The following is a 20,167-nucleotide window of genomic DNA, read 5'->3' on the forward strand; positions in this document are numbered from 1 at the left end:
TTCTAGGGTGACAGTGCTCATTTGACATTTTCTCCTCAGTGACAACTACAAAGATTCAAAATACTTTGCAACTGGTTTAAGTTGAATGTTGTCTTCTATAATTTGATTTTGACCAAAGATTGAGTTGTTGTATTTTATTTTGTTAGGTGTGTGGGTATGATACAGCAATGCCTAATGCAGGCCCTTTGTTCAGAGTTCCAATCACTGTTGTTATACCAACAAGGTGAGTAAATCCAAAACTCTTGAGAGTTTCTACAAAAACCTGAAAAAATTCTTACAGCAGGCTTATGCAGTTGTGACATTTTTAATAGTTTGGTCATGACAACCGTGTGTCCTGCTGGGCTTAGCCACAGTGGCAGCAGCTTCCTGTTCTATCAGCATACAGATGCCCTCCGGCTTGTTGACCAAATTATCAATCAATGTACTGTTCATATGTGTAGGTCAGCTGGAGTTTGGTTTTTCATTTCTGCCTGGGAACTAGAGTACATAGAGCCAGAGGGCATTATTCGGCCACTGTATATATTGGGATAGTCTTTAATCATGGCTTCAATACAGTGAGTTTAGAGTTGGTATGGTGCCCATCATTGGGTTAAAAATAAGACTTAAGTGATGTTGATAAGGAAGGAGAATATTTTATTAAACCTGTTTGGTGGACAATCTGCCATGAGGGGGAAAGACAAAGTAACTGTTCTCTCATTCATTCATGGAAATATTGCTACTTCCATACCTTAGCTCACTTCAGTGGCAATTCACTCAGCCAGAAAAAATAGATCCACTGAAAATGAGGATTTTGTGATATTTCTGTTTAGTCACTGCAATTTTTGGGATGGTATTTACATAGTGTGGTGGAGCTGACATTTTGAATCTTTTTGATATGTTGTACTGTCAGATTCTGTATTAGTAGGATTAATATAATTGGTGTTAAAGACTAAATATCCTCATTGTACACGCTTTTGGAGTATTTTTGCATTTAAAAATCCTTCAAAAATTGGCTTCACAGCTTGTTTGACTACTATTTGTGTTTCCTTTTGACATACAGAGTAGATGAATCATCAAGCTATGACCTGACATACACAGATGTTCATTTTAAACCTGGTCAGATCCGAAGGCACTTCATTGATGTTCCCCAGGGAGCAACATGGGCTGGTAAGGAAAATGACCACATTACCTAAATAAAAAATTGCATCCGTCAGACTTACCAAAGTTGGTTTTAAATAATTTTGAGTTCTGCCTGAATAAATACTGAAGGGGTTTTGGCCCATGAATATGTAAATATTTGTTTGATTTTTAAGCTCTTAGATGAGTAATTTTGAGTTATTTCATGGTTTTTGGTATAGTAGGATCTTGATTCTAAGTCTTAAAGAAACCAGCCAATAACATTCTAAAGTGGTTGCCTATACCTGGAGGAATGGCCCATGTTTATGGAAAAGTATCACTGTCTGAGGCTTACCTAGTTTTTAAGTTGTATGGATGTAGTGTTGAAGGAAGTCATAACTGAAGAAAATGTGATTTTCACAATGGGTAAAAAGCTCATAACTTTGCAAGAAGGGAAAAAAGGGGTTTTTTTCCTTTGTCTTTCTTTGTGAGATTACTAAGCAATAGTCCTTTCAAAAATCTTTCATTCAGAGTGAAGTTACTGATAGGACTCTTAATTTGCAATTTAGCAATCTGTCCTATACAGGTGATTCATCTGTACTATCTGATTAATTTTGACTATTTAATTGAGATTTATTTCTCTTTAACCATCCTCTGAACTTAGCTAGTTTTCCTTTAACCTGAAAGAGCTTTTGAAATTAACTGATGTATAAACATTTTTCACATGTGGAACCACTTTGGGTACTGCATAACTTCTTAAATTGCAAATTGCTCGTAAAAGTAATGTTTCTCTGCTTTTCTTCTAAAATTCTTGTGTCTTCAGACTAAGTTTCTTTTTCTTTAATCTAGAAGTGACAGTGTGTTCATGTTCAGCTGATGTGACTGCCAAGTTTGTGCTTCATGCTGTTCAACTTGTGAAGCAAAAAGCATACAGAAGTCATGAGTTCTACAAATTTTCATCCTTACCAGAAAAAGGCTCAGTGATTGAAGCATTTCCTGTCTTAGTAAGTTACCTTAGGGTGGGGTAAATAAAATAATGTATCACTGCAGTATAACAACTTTTTTGGGATTTTATTTCCCAAAAAAACCCCACAAACCCAAGACTTTTTGTGTTTATTGCAGTAGTCAGTGCAACTGATTTTCAGTTTTGAAAAGATCTCTAACAGCTTGTTAATGTTTCTGAGCTATTTAGTAATATAATACATGTTAATCTCTGTAATTTGTTTGTACTTGTTCATGCAGAGCAGTTTGTTTCCCTTTCAAATAGGAGCTATGCCTTGTTGGATAGTTAGCATATTTTGTCTTTAGTGATTATTGCAGTAGTCTGGGACATCTTCATCTTGAAGCCAGGGGTAACTGACTGGCTCACATTCATACATCCCAGATACAGGAGTCTTAGCTTGGATAATGCTAGCTCAAGAGTCCAGAGCAGTCAGGGAATGAGCTAGCAGTTTAGGGGTTTAGGTTTAGTTGTATAGCTCTAATGCCAAAGAGTAGTTATAATTTCTCTGCAATTCAGTCCCTTACCCTCTGTGGAAATATCAGGTGGAGGACCATAAGCTATGTTGGTCCTATTGACCCATTATTTTGTCATGTTATTTAAAAACCAAAACAAGAAAAAAACCCAGAAGACCCCACCAACCAGGCAAAAACAAAACTAACTCAAACATCTCAAGTTTTGTGTCATCTTACTTAGGGAGTGAGTGAGATTTCTTTTTTAATGCATATTTTTTAGGGGACACACATGAAATTGATCTATGAACTAACCTGTCTGCCTAGTTTGAGGGATAAAAATAGAAGACAGAACATTTAAAAGCAGTACCTTCCTCTGTAGGGTGTACCCTGGCACTCCTTGTTTTGAAGCATTTTTCAGTCATGCTGTTTTGTTGGAATTGTCTTGTGTTTTCTGAACCAAGTATAATGTCTTACTTGGTACTCTACAAATCTATACAACTGGAGTAAACTGGACATAAGAAGTCTTTTTTGAGTTGTACTCTGGTCTTTTCGGTTTTGGTTGGGTTTTGGGAGGCTGGGGTCAATAGAAGAGGAAGATGGGAGCTGGAGTCTAACATTGTGCTTTTCTTTCCCAGGCTGGAAAAACCATTGAATTTTGTGTTGCTCGGTGGTGGGCAAGCCTGAGTGATGTTAGCATTAATTACACAATTTCTTTCCATGGTGTACTCTGTGGTGCTCCTCAGCTAAACATGGTAAGTTTTCCAGAGTGCTTAAATTGAATTACTGTGAAATCCTTTGGCTTCTCAGAAAAAAACCCCAGCTTTTCTTCCTTATTGCCTGAATTTAGAAACAGTGAAAGTATTTTTGTACATGAGACTTTCATGTTCTGTCTTAAAAGTTAAGTTGGAGTTCAGTTCTAGAGAAATGGCAGTTACCATTATTTGTGATTTTTTTTCTATGCCTTTTCATTATAAACCACTAGTGAAAAAAGAAAGAAAAAAAACCCCAAATATAAAACCTAAACTCAACACCAGTACATAAAACATAGTAAAAGGCTGAAAATAGAAATATGCTTACAGTACCAAGTGTTTTATGTAAATAAACTTTGCTGGGACCACAGTTCTTGTAATGAAAAATCTAAGCTACCATTTCTAAAACAACAGCACTCTGTATACCATATTCAGAGTAAAATTTCCTTAAAATTTATTTTCTATTCAGTGTTCTGTTGAGATGTGGGGATTGGCTTGAGTCATCATTTAGGGCAGTCGAAGGTTCAGCGGGTGGGGCAGTGTAATGATTCCTAATGGTCTGTGATACTAAGGGATTGAAAAAGTTGCTTAAAATGTTAGTGTGACATCTAGAGTACTTTGTCTTGGTCCTGTGTTCTTTGCTGTCCTATGCAGCCTTGGCTTGGCACTGCTTTCCTCAGGAGAGAGCTCTTTGAGCACTGGTACCTGCATGAAGCAGCAGCATGCCAATCTGTCTTGGCTCCTGCCTTTCTTTCAGCTAAAGGCCAGAGCAAATTGTAGCTCTCCTGTGGGTGAATTTGGTTGTATTCAGGCTCTGAGAGCTGAATAAACTGAGGAAGAAAGAGTGGGTAGTGTGTCAAGGTACCAGGTCTTGAACTGGGAGAACAGAAAAAGAAAGAGCTGTTGGTGATGGTGTGCACAGAAGCTGCCCCCAGCCTAGCAGGATTGTACCAAATGAATAATGGACACTGAAAAATAAGAGAATGTAAATAGTCTTGATGTTCCTTTTTGAGCACCAGTAACTTCCATAAAATAAATTTCAATAGTGTTCATATACTAGTGCCTTTGTCATGGGATACTGCTGGAAATAAACTTTTTGAATTATTTTGGCCATAATCAAGTCTATGTATGCAGTATTGTTTCTCTTTTTCAGAGTTAATCTATTCTGTAATAATAGTCCTAGGAAGCACCACAAAATACTTGTTTTAATATTCTATATTGTATATATTGAATTACATATTTAAGGTAAATCATCCTAAATGCACAAACAAATGCAGTCTTGCCTGTAGTATGACTTACTAGTTCTGTACAAAGTATTTAAATTAGGAAATGAAAAGATGAGCAAGTGAAGCTTAAGTTTTATTTATATAAGTTTTGCAAGTCCCAGTATTATCTGCTGTTGTAAAATAGAGATGCACTTGTGACGCTTTCAAAATTACACAGTATTACTTCCTAAAGTATAAATAACTACAGCTTATGTTGTATTTTTGAGGATCATGATAGATCATCTGCTGTTGTAAATGCACAGAGACATAATTGTTCTGTACTCTTCTTCTAGCACGCTTCAGAAGGCATCGTACGGTTTGATGTTCAGTCCCTGTTGAAATACGAAGATATTGCTCCATGCATAAATCTGAAAAGCTGGGTTCAAACACTCAGGTAGAGTTTCTGGGGAACTGTTTTGGGAGACTGGGAAAACTGCTCATATGTAGAGTTAAAATAGTAACACATGAGCAGTGAAATTCAGGATTACAAAAATATTCTTGTCAAATTCAAAGTAGCTTTGGAAGCATCAATTAATTTGTCAGCATCAGTCAATTCGTCAGCATTCTCTTCTTTGTGGTGACTTTTTCAAGACAAATTACTTTCCTTAAACTAATTTGAAAGAAGAAAAATTTACAGAAATATTCCACTGCTTCCAGATACTTAGACGTAGAAGGTACTTTAATATCTAAAGAAAAAAATTTTTAGAGGTATTGGAGTTATTATGTGCTACTATTTGTTGTTTTGGTTTTTTCGTTTTGTTTTGTTGGGGTTTTTTTGGCTTGGTTTTTTTTTTTTCCTAAACAGCTGCTTGGGATCCTGCCAATGTTTGGCCTGGGAGAACCATCGTCTCTCTCTTGCTTGATTTAAACTATTTTTGTAGAATCTGGTGTAGATTTTTTGGGGAAAACTGTGTTTACCTTGTTAGTTTAACACATGCTGATTTAGGGAAAGAATTTTGCTGGAAAATTTCTAGACAGTGCAGCAGTGATTAAAGCTGCCCACTTCAGAAGGATAAAGTGGTACTTTTGAGGTAATTTCACAGTGGTCAGTAATCTGAAGTTTTCCATTATTTGGGCCTGTGAGTGGAGACTTTTAGCTCTGTCTTGTGCTATTGGGTAGTTGTAACTGGAATTGACTAATTGGAATTGCCAAGAGTTTAATGAACATATTACCTAATGTTAGATTCAGAAATAATCCACTTCATGTGCTGTAAATGAGGTAATAATACAATGCCTTAATATTTGCCTTATTCTTGGTTGGAAAAATGGATGTGCTCTTTACTCCCTCATCTGACAGTAAATGAACTGCAATTCAGTAAACTATGGATAAATACTTATGTATTTAAATCAAGGCAGGAATAGTATCTCTTGAATGAGCTAATGAGTCATGACAGAGAGAATTACTGAATGGCTTTTCATTCTGTCTCTTGTTTCAAATGCTTGGAGGCAGGGTGAATGTTAGGGAGACATATCATGTCATATGTGGCATTACTCAGTTCTTAAGACTTCTGTCAGCAGTCTATCCAGTGTCTGCCAGACTAGGAAACCTGGGTTAAGCAGACTTTTGGTCTGACCCAGCACCATATCTTACTGGGTGGCTAGTCTGTACCCTTGGACAGTGAAAGAGCTGGCAGAACCTTAGAGACAAATTCTCATCATGTAGTTAGAGGTTATCTCATTTTATAAATGAAAGGTAAACTTAAATGATGCCAGACCACCCTGATTCTGCTATTTTTTATTTCTGAAGCTTAGATTTTTCCTATATCATTATTATTTTGTTTACATTTTTTGATGTTTAAGGTCTAAAATGTTTGGCTGCCCTGAGCTTTGACTGCTTTTCCCAAGTATATCTGACTTAATACACACTCTGTAGTGTACTTTTTTCTGTGTTACTACTCAGATTACTGTGAGGCTTCTTACATTCTCTGAAGACACAACCTTCTATAAAAAGGAATTATCAATTGTTCTGTTTTCTAGTTGCAGTGCCATTAATCAGTTATGAAGACAAGTATTGATTTCAGCATGGATACTAGAAATGTAACCTGATTTTTTTTCTCTTAAACTTAATGGCCTTTAATTTTGAGTATTTAGACATGCCTACTACATTGTTTTCCTTTTTATTTTTTGGCAGTGTCTGTAGTGTCATTAAACCTTGTTTTTTGGACTGACATTAATTTTAACAGAGGAATTAATGCTGCTTGGGTAGTTACAATGTATGAGATATTATGGCATGTGCTGAATTCAGTTGTATCTCAGAACATGCTTCTACTTAAGCAAGACAAATTTTGAACCTTTTGTTGTTTAACTGCAGACCAGTGAGTGCAAAAATAAAACCTTTGGGATCCAGAGATATTTTACCAAATAATCGTCAACTGTATGAGATGATTTTGACCTATAACTTCCATCAGGTAAGGGTTATGTTTAAAGTTAATAAACACATCATGTTTTCTTTAATCAGGTCTTAATTTTAACTAGCTTTCTCTCAGAAGGGATGTCTGGAGTCACACTCTAGGCTCCCTACAGTGAAAATTCTGATTTGGTCCACTTTAAAAGCTATTGTTATTTGAAACATGCTACAATTCATGCTACTGTTGTTTGAAACATGCTACAGTTATCTTTTTGAATATGTATCTAAGGATTGTACTTTTTTTATTCTGTAGTAGATTAAATGCTTTTACCTTTCTTTTAATAGCCTAAGAGTGGAGAAGTAACTCCAAGCTGTCCACTTCTTTGTGAATTGTTGTATGAATCTGAATTTGACAGTCAGCTCTGGATTATTTTTGACCAGAACAAAAGACAAATGGGATCAGGAGATGCCTATCCACACCAGGTACAGAGTAATGTGTTTATTTTACCTTCTTTTTGCTGAGGACTATGAAAATGTTCGGTTTTTTTTACCTTCAAGGCCTCCTGTTAGCTCTTTACATTTCCTGATGCATAATTTTAATGTTCTTATGTAGTCACAAGAAGTCATGCAAGGTTCAGTGATGATGTATTTGTATCAAAAAAAGATAAGTGTCCATGAAATAGAACTGGTTTTTTTTGTCTCTCCTGCGGAAGGAGAAAGGGGAAAAGTTGTTAACTTCTGATTTCTTGTGATTTTTGTCTGGTGCTTTTCAAGAAATGAGTTCAAAATCGTGTTGTTCTTTGTTTTGTTTTTTTACAAACACAATGCCTTAAACTTTTCATTGCAGGGTGGAAAGGTCTGACTTGTGTGCTGATAGAGCAGGGGCTTCTGTATTCATGAACGCTGTCCTCTGTGCTGTTGATATCTTCAAACAGCCTTTTTAGTGCTTCAGCTTTGTTTGCTTCCCGTTGCCATCCTTGAAAGAGAAGTTTTTTGCACAACACTTGTAGCTACTCTACCCTCTGCGGGAATCTCTTTCTGCCTTAACAGACTGTGTGTGTGCCTGGATCATGGGGGAAGTAGGGAAAAATAAAAAAAATATTTAAAAAAGGAAAAAAAGTCATAAAAGAAACATTATTCATAATTTTTTGTTTGAAACTATATTTTACCAGTATAAAATCACAGTTGAACATCATCAATGTAATGATAATTTTGATAGATTGATTATTCTGGAAGTGTGCAAAAGATAGTTTCAAGAGATGTGCTTTACAGTTTATAAATTATTTTCAGAAATTGCATTGTGTAAGCTTCTCTTCCTTAACCTGAATTTTTGAGATAGTATAAAATCTAAACATCACCCTAGTGCTTTGGTATTTAGACCTGGTGAACTATCATGCTGTAAATCTCTGGTGTCGTGCATCATAGGATGATTCTAAAACAATTCTAAAATATTTAATCCAGAAAAAATACCAACAGGAAGCATCACTCCCTAGCCAGGAAGGGGGATATTCTAGGAGCTCTGGGTAGTTCTGACTTGTTGTTCCTTTCTACTTGGGGCTGCTTTCTGTTTTAGTGTAGCAGTATCAGAAAGGAGACTTAGCATACTGTTGCTGGAATGTGTGCAGACATGTGTTGCCCTGTCAGGTTGATAAAAATTTTTAAAGAATGCTTTCAAAACATGACAGTCTTATTTCTGGGGTTTGGAAGCTTTTTTATTAATGGTAAAATATTGAATCTTGGCATTTATGAGAACTTCTTTCTTTCAGTATTCTGTGAAACTGGAAAAAGGAGATTACACTATTCGGTTACAAATTCGTCATGAGCAGAACAGTGAGCTGGATCGCATCAAAGACCTGCCATTTATTGTTTCTCATAGGCTCTCTAGTACCTTGAGCTTAGATATTTATGAAAACCATAGCCTTGCTCTCTTAGGGAAGAAGAAATCCAACAGTTTGACATTACCACCGAAACACAGTCAGCCATTCTTTGTTACATCCCTGCCTGATGACAAGTAAGTTACAAAGTGTTGTTTTTCTCATCTGTGTCTAGGCAGCTGCCTCTGCTCCTCACTAAAATGATACTTTAATAGTGTCTGCCTGTCCTGGCTTGGTTATTCCTCGTGTTGCTCTTTCCCTGTTTGGTGTCTTCATTGAGTTTCCATGGAACCTTAGTGAGCCTGGTTTTAACACTGAACTTGCTTTCTTTGAACAGAATACCTAAAGGAGCAGGACCAGGATGTTATCTTGCAGGAAGTCTTACTCTGTCTAAAACAGAACTTGGAAAGAAAGCTGTGAGTATATGGAATGGATGACGGGGGTTTTTTCTGAATTTTTTTTCTAGCAAGCAAATTGCATGCCAGGAAGTGCTGTTATGTATGGGATTAGTACTTTAAAGAGCATTAGGTTTGGTAACATAATACATTTTAGAAGCAGTTGTTTCATTATAAAGTCAGCATAACTTCTAAGTAGTTCTTTTATTGTTTTCATCTTCTAATTTCGAATTTAATTGCATTTTCTGAATTTTGAGTTCTAATTATTTTGCTCTAAAATCCTTTATTTCTAGAAGCAACTGCTTTCTTGTTGGTGTGGAGGCTTTAAAATTGACCTTATGTAACTCCCTAGCTTAATGTAATTTTTGAATGAAAAATACATGCATATAGTGTTATGTGCATGTTGGTTCTGTAATACTCTTTGTTGCATGCATGCAATATTCAGCAGAAACATGAGCTTTCTAAGCACATATATGTTACTGTTACCAAGTAATAGGAATTTAGCTGACCCAAATGCATAAACAGATTCTCTTACCTGCTACACACTTGTTGTCAACCACTGGTATGATTGTATGCTTCAGCAGAATGGTATAAGATCTCTGTGTGTGAGGCTAGAAAAAAAATGAAAGATTTTTTTTGCTCATAACACAGCACCCTGTGAAAAATGTTTTTTAACTTGTATGACTCTGTGATGCAACAGTGATTATAGTAACTGTCACTTTTCTGTGTATCTGGTGCTACAGTGCTTAGAAGATTGCCTTAGCTGTTTTTAAACAGATGGGGTAAGCCTGAGACTAAATTTTAGTCAATCCTGATGATTGTTAGTACTCAGTGATAGTTGATCTATGTACATATACCACTAGATGTGGCTGAACAACATGTATAAAATGAGAGTATGTCTTCATAGAAAATAAGTTTCTGAGAGTATGTTGGCATGTACCTTTAGATATTGTTAAGCATAAAAGTTTAGTCAATTCAATCTAAATGGTTGTACTTTTGGGGCAGATTGCATGTAACTGCAGATGATGATAACGTATTAGGAGAATTTATTCATCAGTGAGGAAAAACCCAGTAACTAGGAGCTCTAAAATACCTAGTTTAATATTTCTTTGTGGTGCCTACGAGGTTGCAAGTGTGCTTTTATGAAATCCATGATAATTTATTTTCCCTAGCTAGAATTGTGCACTTCCTTGAACCATTAGTTGCAATATTGCATATTTTATTTATTTTAAAACCAGACTAAATGGATAGATACAGTGGTTTCTGGGACAGGAAGCAGGAGATAGGTAGATACAGCCTGTCAAATTTCATATGATAGAGAATACTTAAGACCTTACGCAGGAAGAAATTCCAGCTGAGGTGTTCCTCATGTCATAGCCAAAGGCATTATTGTTATGGTCATATTTCAATGGAAAAAGGATGGTATCAAATAGCAATTGATACTTTCTGCTGCCTTTAGTGAACCTCAATATGTACCAGGAGACAAAAAAGGAGGACTAGGCAGCAAAGTTGTCTCTAAGTCAGTAAGTGGATGCAAGGTAAGGGAACATATATCTTAATTTGTCTGTATTTACTATGAAAGAGAGCAATGCCACTGAACAGTCAAAAATCTAAAATTCTGAGGCTGAATTTCTCTAATTTATTTATTGAAGCTAAGTGGTTAACAACACTTGCTTATATTGCAGGAGTAATGGATCGTATATACAGTGATGCATTGGTTTATTGATTATAAAAACCTGAAAGAGCATGCTTTAAGAGCATGTTTGATCATACATGTGAATCTCTAAAAGTTGGAAATCTGTAGGTTGGAAGTATAACTGTAATTGTACAGAGAAGGTGTCTCCATCCTGTGTGGTGTGTGCATGTTTTCTTACAGTATGTTATTCTAACTCCCAGGGGCAGTCTGCAGCAAAGCGACAAGGAAAATTTAAAAAGGTACTGAATGTTAGTTTTTGAAAAAGATATACTGAATTCTTTTTGCATATGACTTAAAGAATTTGTCTACCAGTCTTGGTTTTTAATTTGTCTCCTTCATCTACCTGCTTAGACCTCAGTTATTTACTTCAGCACCTTATGTTTACTGGTAGAATGATAAAACACTACTGTAACACATAGCTGAGAGGCACGTGAGCATCTGTATACTCTGCCATAAGTGCTGTAAAAATGCATGTGCTGTTAGTGATCTGCAATTTTTCTTGTTCTTAAAGACTCAGGAATGTTCAGTGTTTGTGGTCAAAATTTTTTGTGGCAAGTGTTTCTGCCTATTCTGTCTGCAGATTGAGAATCAAATATGAACTTCGAATTGAATAATTGAATATCTAACTGTATTCCCAGTCTACTAAACTGATAGTTGTCTTTTTTACAGTCATAAAAAACATACAAGGAAGCTAGAGTTTGTACAGTCATGTAGCAGGTAGTAGTAGTCACAGAATGAATTTTGGAACATGTATCAGATAGTTTAGAGAGGGGTTGACTTTTAGTGTAACACTGTTTAGTATGGTTCTTTCTTGTATTGTCACTTCAGATAATACAATATTTTACCAGCAGTCAGCATAAAACAGTTTGCTTAAAAAAATGCAAAATATATTTCACTAAACTACCTACATAAGGTTACTGGGTTTTTTCTTGTTCTTAAGTTGTAAAGGTATTTACTTTCTGTTGATTTCAAGGTACTTTGTTCTGGAGTGACATGCAGATTAGCCAGGATTCCTGTTGAGAACTGTGAATAATGTAGTTTATAGTAATACTCCGTTATTCTGTGAATAGTAAACTGGAACCTGAACCTGCTAACTTACTCTCATCTTGGTGTCATAACCCTCAAGTATGAGATTAGGCTTTCCAAGAAGGATTTTAGTATATGTTGCTGAGTTTTATTTTCAGACCTGAAAATCACGCAATCGCTTTCAGAAAGATAATTTAAAATTCCATGTGAATGCATGACTTCCTGATAAATAGGGTATAAGATCTTCACTAAGTGAATCTCTAACAAGGGAATTAAACTATAATAATAATAGAATTTGAATAACAAAACCTATTAAACAGATTCCAGAGGTTGTGGTTTTTTGGGGGTTTTTTCATTGATTTTTTTTTCCTCTTTGATTCTAGAACAGAGATTTGTTTTCAGATCTGAGCCCTAAAACCACCCAAGAATGAAAGTGGTCCTTCTTGTTATTTCCATCTATTTCTCATCAGTGTACTAGCAGCAGCTAAACTAGTGGATTTCTTCAGGGCTCCATCTTCAGCCCTGTGCTCTTCAGCATCTTCATAACAAGTTGGACACAGGACTGGAAGGGATACTCAGCAAGTCCACAGACAATGCTAAATTGGGAGGAGCTGTTAAAGGCAGGGAGGCCCTGCAGAGAGACCTTGACAAAATCTGGGGCTGGGCAATCGTAGCCCATATGAAATTCAGCAGGGGAAAGTGCTGGATTCTGCACCTGGGCTGGGCCAACCCTGGATGTACGGTACAGACTGGGAATGAGATGCTGCAAAGCAGTGCCATGGAAAGGGACCTGAGTGTCCTGGTTGACGGGAAGTTGAATGTGAGTCAGCAGTGCCCTGGCAGCCAGGAGGGCCAAAGCGTGTTCTGGGGGGCATCAGGCACAGCAGCACCAGTGGGATTGTCCTGCTCTGCTCTGCACTGGCGTGGCCTCACTTTGAATGTTCTGTGCAGTTTTGGGTGCCCCAATATCAGAAAGATTTTAAACTATTAGAGAGTCTCCAGAGGAGGGTAATGAAGATTGTGAAGGGCCTTGAGGGGACACTGTATGAGGAGCAGCTGAGGTCACTTGGACTGTTCAGCCTGGAGGAGACTGAGGGGAGACTCCATTGCAGTCTGCAACTTCCTTATGAGGGGAAGTGGGGCCACAGGCACTGGTCTCTTCTCTGTGGTGACCAGTGACAGGACCTGAAGTTGTGTCAGGGGAGGTTTAGGTTGGGTATTAGAAGAAGGTTCTTCACCCACAGGGTAGTTGGGCATTGGAACAGGCTCCCCAGAGAAGTCACAGCATCAACCTGACAAAGTTCAAGAAGCATTTGGACAATACCCTTGGGTACATGGTGTGACTCTTGGGGATGGTGCTGTGCAGGGCCAGAAGTTGGACTTGACGATCCTTTTGGTCCCTTCCAACTCGGCATATTCTGGGAAATAAAACACATTGTAGTTCAGGGCATTGTTCTGTAAGAGCTCCAATAATTAATGCATTTTGCTGAGAATGCAACTCAAAGGCCTTCCTAGTTTAAAAATTTTGGTATTTACCCTGCCCTGACATAGATTTACATGCAGTTAAGATGTTTTCCAGCACAGAAAACTTGTTTATATATTTCTTCAGTGGTGCAGTCAGTCAAAAAAATATGTGTAGATATTTCATATTTTTCAACGATAGGACCAGGCCCTCTTGTAAGATTAGCAGCCCTCTTTGCCACAAGGTCCCACTGCTGATTCATGTTCAACCTGGTGTCCACCTGGATGCCAAGCTGCTTTCCTACTGGATGGCCCCCAGCATGTAGTATGCCTGGATTTATTCTTTTCCAGTTCTTGCAATTATCTTTGTTGAATTTCATGAGGCTCCTGTTGAGCCCATTTCTGCAGCCTTTTGAGGTCCCTCTGGATGGCAGCAGACTCCCTGGCATCTCAGCCACTCCTCCCACTTTGGTGTCACTAGCAAATGTGCTGAGGGTGCCTTCTGCCTCCATCATCCAGGTAACTAATGATGACATCAGACAGGGTTCAATCCAGAATTGATTGGGCACAAAATTAGTTACTGACCTCCAACTGTGTGTCACTGACCACCCTCTGGGCCCAGATGTTCAGCAGGTTTCAATCCACCTGGCTGCATCTCTGTTTTGCATAAAAATAGCCTAGGTTTCCAAAGATAGTTAATTCTTTTATACTGTACAAAAATGTCAAGGGGCTCTTGCCACATAATAAGCAGGTGTCTTTGTTTTCTTTTGTAACACAGTTACAATCTGATTACTTTTTCTCCTTGTCTTCAAGCTTTGTCCAGAACAAAGTTAGAATGAAAAACATATCATTGACTTTTTCAGTCTGTAAGAATGACTTTTTGTTGGTTTACATAATGCAGCTTTTGAACAGCAGTATGTAACAATTAGCCAAGGCTTTGCAAGTTTCTACACCATTTTCCCTATTCTGCTATCCTTTCTTCCAGTTTAAAGCAAGAAATGTATTATGCAAATATTGATAAGTACTAGTGGAAGACTAATAAATACCACTGTCAAGTCAGATAAAAGGGTGACTTCCTTTGAGCATTAAGATACTATCCCTGTTTAACCATGAGGCATTCAAAAATAGGATTAAGTGTGTGTCTGATAAAATTTTGTGTAAGCCTGCCTGGTGACTCCAAGAAGCTTTATTAATTTTCCACTAAATGAGAGTTGCCATAAAAATAAGGAACACTGCACAAATTGTATGAATCTTAAAACAGATTCAAATTCCATATGTATATTCATCTGTATGTGCAAATAGGCATTAATTTGAAGATACTTATTAAATGGAAAATGAGACCTGGGATGTGTTCCTAGAGGGAGCTTTTTTTCCTGTGGTTAGCTTTGCTATGAAAGCTTTGAAGTACAAATAACCATAGTTTTATATGTATTTTACATATAAAGTACTAGGTGGTAAAACACCAGACAGAAATCTAAATTGAAATCTTGAAGCCACATTAACTGTTAATTAAGCTCTTTAAGAGGTGAGTGTTTTGATGGCACTGTGCTTATGTGTGTAGTTTCTAGTTCAGTTAAAAGTTAACCCCCAGTGAGGCTTATGAGACTCCACAGAGTACACTGACCAAAATGCATATCCTGTATGCATCACAATTTCTCAATGCTGCATATCTTTTTAGTGGATAAATTTGAAAGTTTCCCTAAATTTTTTCAGTGGATAATAGGCTCACTTGCTGTCTTTCTCTGTCTATAGCTCTCCATCTTTTGATAGGTATATATAAAATGAAATCCAGTACACTACTCTAGGAATTCTGTTCCTGTCAGAGAGAAATTCAAATAAGAAAACAGATTGGAGTGTTGATTTGTGAAAAGCTGCCTTTATTCTCCTTATTCTCTAATGATGAACGTTTCTGTAATGGCAATGACAGTGCCATTCTGAGATCTTCTGTACCTAGGGAGTTGCCAAGTGTTATAAATGATCCTAGTGTTTGCAGATAAAATAAATAAGCCTTCAGTCCCTCTTAATGCCCTGTTAGTTAAATGTGATAATAACCTAAACTTTATTTATCCCATGAAATAATTTTGAGGTCTGTAGTGAAGTCTATTCTGTAAGCTCTTTTGAGAGGAGGGTGCCTGGGTCTGAAGCTCATTGTTTTCATTTCAGTGGTGATAGCTTGTAAGGCTTGCAGAACCTCATGAGACCAAAAGTACCTATGTGATAAAACAGGGAGATGACTTTTTACTGTTGATGGTTTACCTACACAGAGTTAGTTTCTCAAAATGCAAGTGTTCATCCATGTCAGTGAGATTTTGTTAATCCAATTATATTTGGCTTGAAACAAACCAGAGTTGTAGTGCCTTCTCATATAGACAAGGCTTGAGATTGCAGAGGTGTCATCTACATATATAACTGCAAAAATATGCTGCCAAGTGAAATGAAAATGGACTTTCAAAAAGGAAGTCCTCAACTCTTGGAAGAATATTTCTTAGGCAGGTTTTTTTCTTAGGAAAATACTAGTCTGGATAGAGGGCATCTTTTGGAAGATATTGTAAATTAAGATTTTTGTGCTGAACTTGCTTCTTAGACTTCTTGAAATGTTTTGTTTGCTTTAGTGAACTATATTGTTGCTTTCTACTGTTCTACTTACCTTACTGAACCCCACACCATGTTCCTGACCTTTTTCTGTATGTACTTACTTCCATTACCTGTTATGTTATGCTCTGGCCTAGGTCTTACTGGAGGCTCATTTAGGTGTATTCACTGGTTGTTCACTACATACTTGCAATGCATGTGTGCAAGATAGTTCCTTAATGCAGATTAGTTATCTGAAGTAGTTTTCAAAAAAAAATTATTTAAATATCCATGTTGTGATTCTGTGATTTCATATTAAGTAGCTGGAGTTTTTTTTAAGGCAATATTGAAGTCACTTTTACCAATATTGTGTTCAGTAACCTACAGCAGGATGCTGTACTTAAAGTTTGAACTTTAAGTTCAAATAAAATTTTTCTGCAGCATGTTTTTTTAATGTTTCAGAAGTGTACAGTTGAAGCCCAATTCTGTCACCATTTTACTTGCTATTTCAGTAATTTTAACTCCATTTTGTACACAAGGGTTCATTTTACTACACAACACTGACCTGGTTTATGGGAAGCATTCCCACAAATGTATTCTGGAATAATTGGTAAGAATAATTAAATTGCCACAGTAATTGAGCGTGCAACTCAATATTTTGCACCATGTTGCAACAGAGTATCTGGAGGATTTAAACTTACATGATCTTCTCTGTGAAGTGTCCTGTATGTAAAGTAATGGGACATGTGCCCTCGCTGTTCAGGGAAAGGCTTGTGTAAGGACTGCAACATTAAAACCAAAATGAACAAATGGCCTCACCAAGCAGTTTGATGTTTTAGAAGCAGTGGATAGAATCTAATGCTTCCTTAATTGCAAACTTATATGTAAATTGTCAGGAAATGGACTTCAAGAACATGGTCTGAGTTAGGATTTTCCTTTTAAATATCTGTAATTGGTTTTCTCATGGTGGTTATTGATTAGTATAGCGTGAACTCAAACTATAGTCATATTTCTATGCTATCATTTAAAGGTTAAAAAAAATCTTGCTATTGTATCTACTTAATTAGAACTGAGATATAGGTGAAACTGGAAAGTCTGCAACAGCAAACTGGAAATCAGTTGACTTTGGATGCATCAGCTAATTCAGTATGCACATTGAAGGAATAGTCTCTTGGGAGTAATAAACATATCCTGGGACATGTTTCATGTTTATCCTACAGTGGTACTATTTTTTAGAATTCAGCCATCTTTATTCATTTGTTTATTGCCAGATTTGTAGGATAGGATCTCTGTCTTTTTCCCCTTATCCTTTTAACCAAGTTATTTGCTTTTTTTATCAACAAACAAACAGAAAACTACTTACCTTATTCCCTAACTAATATTATGTAAAATTATGTGAATGTAAAAATGTCAAATTAGCTAAATTTTAGGCTTTATCTTCTTACACCTAGTGTGCTGTTTTAATATTTACATCCTTGTATTGCTTAGAATAAAAACTTAAAGCAATTCCTGAATTTTTACTATCTAATATCTTTGCTCTCAGAACCATTACTCACTGTATGTGTAGCTCAGAGTAGTTGCTGGCTATGATTTAGCTTTCATATGACATCAAAAAAAGTGTACTGTATCCCTCTGAGTATGTGTCTCTTTTCCCACCTCCAGGATGTCCTTACTGTTCATTATCATCTGATACCATCACCATCAAAGAGTAAAAATGGCAGCAAAGAGAAAGAAAAAGAACAGGAAAAAGAAAAAGATGCAAAAGAAGAATTTGCTGAAGCTTTAAGAGACCTAAAAATACAGTGGATGACCAAGTATGTCTGCTGTCATTACTACACAAGCTTGAAGCAGGTTGAAGTTCACAAAAATACTCTGAATCTGTACTTTAATGCTATATCCTCCTCTCTTGTAGGCTGGATACCACTGACATGTATAGTGAGTTGAAAGAAGCATTTCCTAATCATCTTCCTCTGTATGTTGCAAGACTTCATCAGCTGGATTCTGAAAAGGTTATTTAACACTTGTTAAGCTTGATTTGTCTCAATACACCCTAACAACTCTTCCTTTGTGCACATTTGAACTTGAAGTGACTGTATGCAGCATTAAAATGCAGAAATTTCTAATTAGAGTGACAGGTACCTCCCTTGACTGCGATTTACTTAATTCCATGGCAGAATAAAAGAAGCTATGCCTAACCAAAGTGTGTTTGCTCATCAAGTTATGCCTTGTTCAGTTAAACACATTTTAAGTTTTCATACTTTTGTAGTCTACAACAGTTTTATTCTGAATGGTGCCTACTGAGACAAACACACATCCTATTCTGTTTCTCTTCTGGTCTGGTAATTTCTCCTAGCAACATAACTCAGACAGCTGAGGACAGTAACCCCCTAAAGTGACACAGCTAAATCTAGTTTCTATTATTGTCCTCATAAATGGGAGCTGTCAACAGAAGAGTTTGCATGTGATGTTTTTTTTCATCTTGAAAACAAACACCTTTGTGCATATGCCACTAGCTTGAATATTTTTCTTTTGTTCTGATTTTATATTTATTTCTGAATTAAGTAACTGCTACATTTTACAAAAGTACTCTTTGTACTGAAAGGTGAATTTCTTTCTGTAAACTCTGCATTTTGCACATTCCAACCTCCAACCATATTTCACAGTTTGTTTTCAGTGAAATAGACTAAGTATGCAGGAAATCTTGAAGACTTTCCAGGGTGTTTTAAGCAAAATTTGAATGAAATGGAGAAAAGAACATATTGAATGATCAAATGTTATTTTTGCATAGCTTTGCAATCACCCTAATTTTAGTAGAATCAACAATGAAGCAATTTTATGGTGCTGAATATCTTTATATTCTTCTTTTAGGAGCGAATGAAAAGACTTGATGAAATCATTGAAGCTGCAAATACAGTAATCTCTCATATTGATCAAACAGCATTAGCAGTATATTTTGCCATGAAGACCGATCCCAGGCCTGATGCAACTACTATAAAAAAGTACCTACCCAGTAAATAATTTTCCTGCATCCTATTTCTGTAGTCTATGTACTTTGTCTCTGTATGTAAGAAATGGAATGACTGCAACTTTTTTTGATAACTTGTATAATTTTTTTTGTGGCACACACACAATTTAAAATATGATGACACAATTGTTGTGTTCTCTTATTATATTTCCAGAATGCAGGGACACTGAAACGTCCATTTTTTTATTTATTCAATAAAATGAACAAGGATTCTTTCAGGGTTTAAATGTATCAGAAAAATGGGATTTTAAATTGTTGTATCAAGCTTAGTCTAAGCTCAGAGGGACCACTGGAGTATTAGTAGAAGTATCTGTTTTGAATGCCACTTGCCTTTTCTTTATATTTTGCAACCTTTCCCATCTGTATTTGAAGACAAAATTTCTATCAGCCAAAGAAGTAACTGCTTGCTTGCAAGAGATTTCGTTTGCGAAAAGCGTGATGACCATGCTGCAGAGTATTTGAGACCCATTGTTCTTTAGTTTCAGATTGTTCCTCTGTGCTATTAGCATGTGTATCCTTAGGAAGATAGTGTTTTGAAGGTGACACCTTAGTCTGGAGAATAAGTGATGGATTTTGCTGTGTGTAGCATGGGGCTGTTTTAGTAACAGAACAGCAGCTCTGAATATTAGGCCCTTAAAATGGGAGGTGCATCTTTGTGGATTATCTATAAAATATCCGATTTCAGTTGTAAAGCTGGTCCATCTGTTCTAGCTATCCCGAATCCAGATTTTTGTGTAATTCTAGAATTGCTGATATAAAAGCAAAGCCTTGACATAATAAACTTAATTCTAAACATTTCTTGGTAAGTTGATCCATTAGGTCATGTGTTTTGAATATAACATCTGAAATTGAGCACCAAATTCAGTGGTGCTTTAAATGGATGCAATTCCTTTGAAGTCAGCAGAATTATATCTGCTTATGTTAGTGGTGGATTCGACTCTCTGTTTATAATGCCAGGAACTATAAAGTTGTATTTCTAGATGCTGACTTACTTTTGGAATCCTGAGTTGCCCTTGCCTTAAGTCATCTAAGGCATTTCATACTTAGAAGAATGATTGAGTATCTTTAATGCATAGTGTCTTTGGGTAATCTTATATGGTTAGTTTCATTTATAATAAATAGGTATGTGTGTACTAATGTCTGTAAACTTTTTTAGCTTAAACTGAGTCAGTACTGTTTCTGTTCTTAAGGCTGCACCTACAAAAGAT

General features: G+C 36.5%; 1 protein-coding gene across 2 annotated transcripts in view; it reads left to right on the forward strand.

Moving 5' to 3' along the window:
• Window positions 1–20,167, forward strand: part of TPP2 (tripeptidyl peptidase 2) — a 49,293-nt gene that overhangs the window by 21,679 nt on the left and 7,447 nt on the right. Inside the window, exons 15-27 of one of the 2 annotated variants that reach the window (XM_054271652.1) lie at window positions 147–223; window positions 1,040–1,146; window positions 1,945–2,099; window positions 3,186–3,302; window positions 4,858–4,958; window positions 6,876–6,972; window positions 7,257–7,394; window positions 8,678–8,922; window positions 9,123–9,201; window positions 11,077–11,115; window positions 17,597–17,748; window positions 17,847–17,943; window positions 18,803–18,933. In XM_054271652.1, coding sequence (XP_054127627.1) covers window positions 147–223; window positions 1,040–1,146; window positions 1,945–2,099; window positions 3,186–3,302; window positions 4,858–4,958; window positions 6,876–6,972; window positions 7,257–7,394; window positions 8,678–8,922; window positions 9,123–9,201; window positions 11,077–11,115; window positions 17,597–17,748; window positions 17,847–17,943; window positions 18,803–18,933 — 1,535 coding nt within the window. The remainder of the gene's footprint in view (window positions 1–146; window positions 224–1,039; window positions 1,147–1,944; window positions 2,100–3,185; window positions 3,303–4,857; window positions 4,959–6,875; window positions 6,973–7,256; window positions 7,395–8,677; window positions 8,923–9,122; window positions 9,202–11,076; window positions 11,116–17,596; window positions 17,749–17,846; window positions 17,944–18,802; window positions 18,934–20,167) is intronic. The other variant, XM_054271653.1, reaches the window with a different exon arrangement.

This window comes from Melozone crissalis, unplaced genomic scaffold (genome assembly GCF_028551555.1).
Source record: "Melozone crissalis strain CALT ecotype California unplaced genomic scaffold, PUWL_Pcris_2 ptg000013l_1, whole genome shotgun sequence".
Taxonomy (NCBI): Eukaryota; Metazoa; Chordata; class Aves; order Passeriformes; family Passerellidae; genus Melozone; species Melozone crissalis.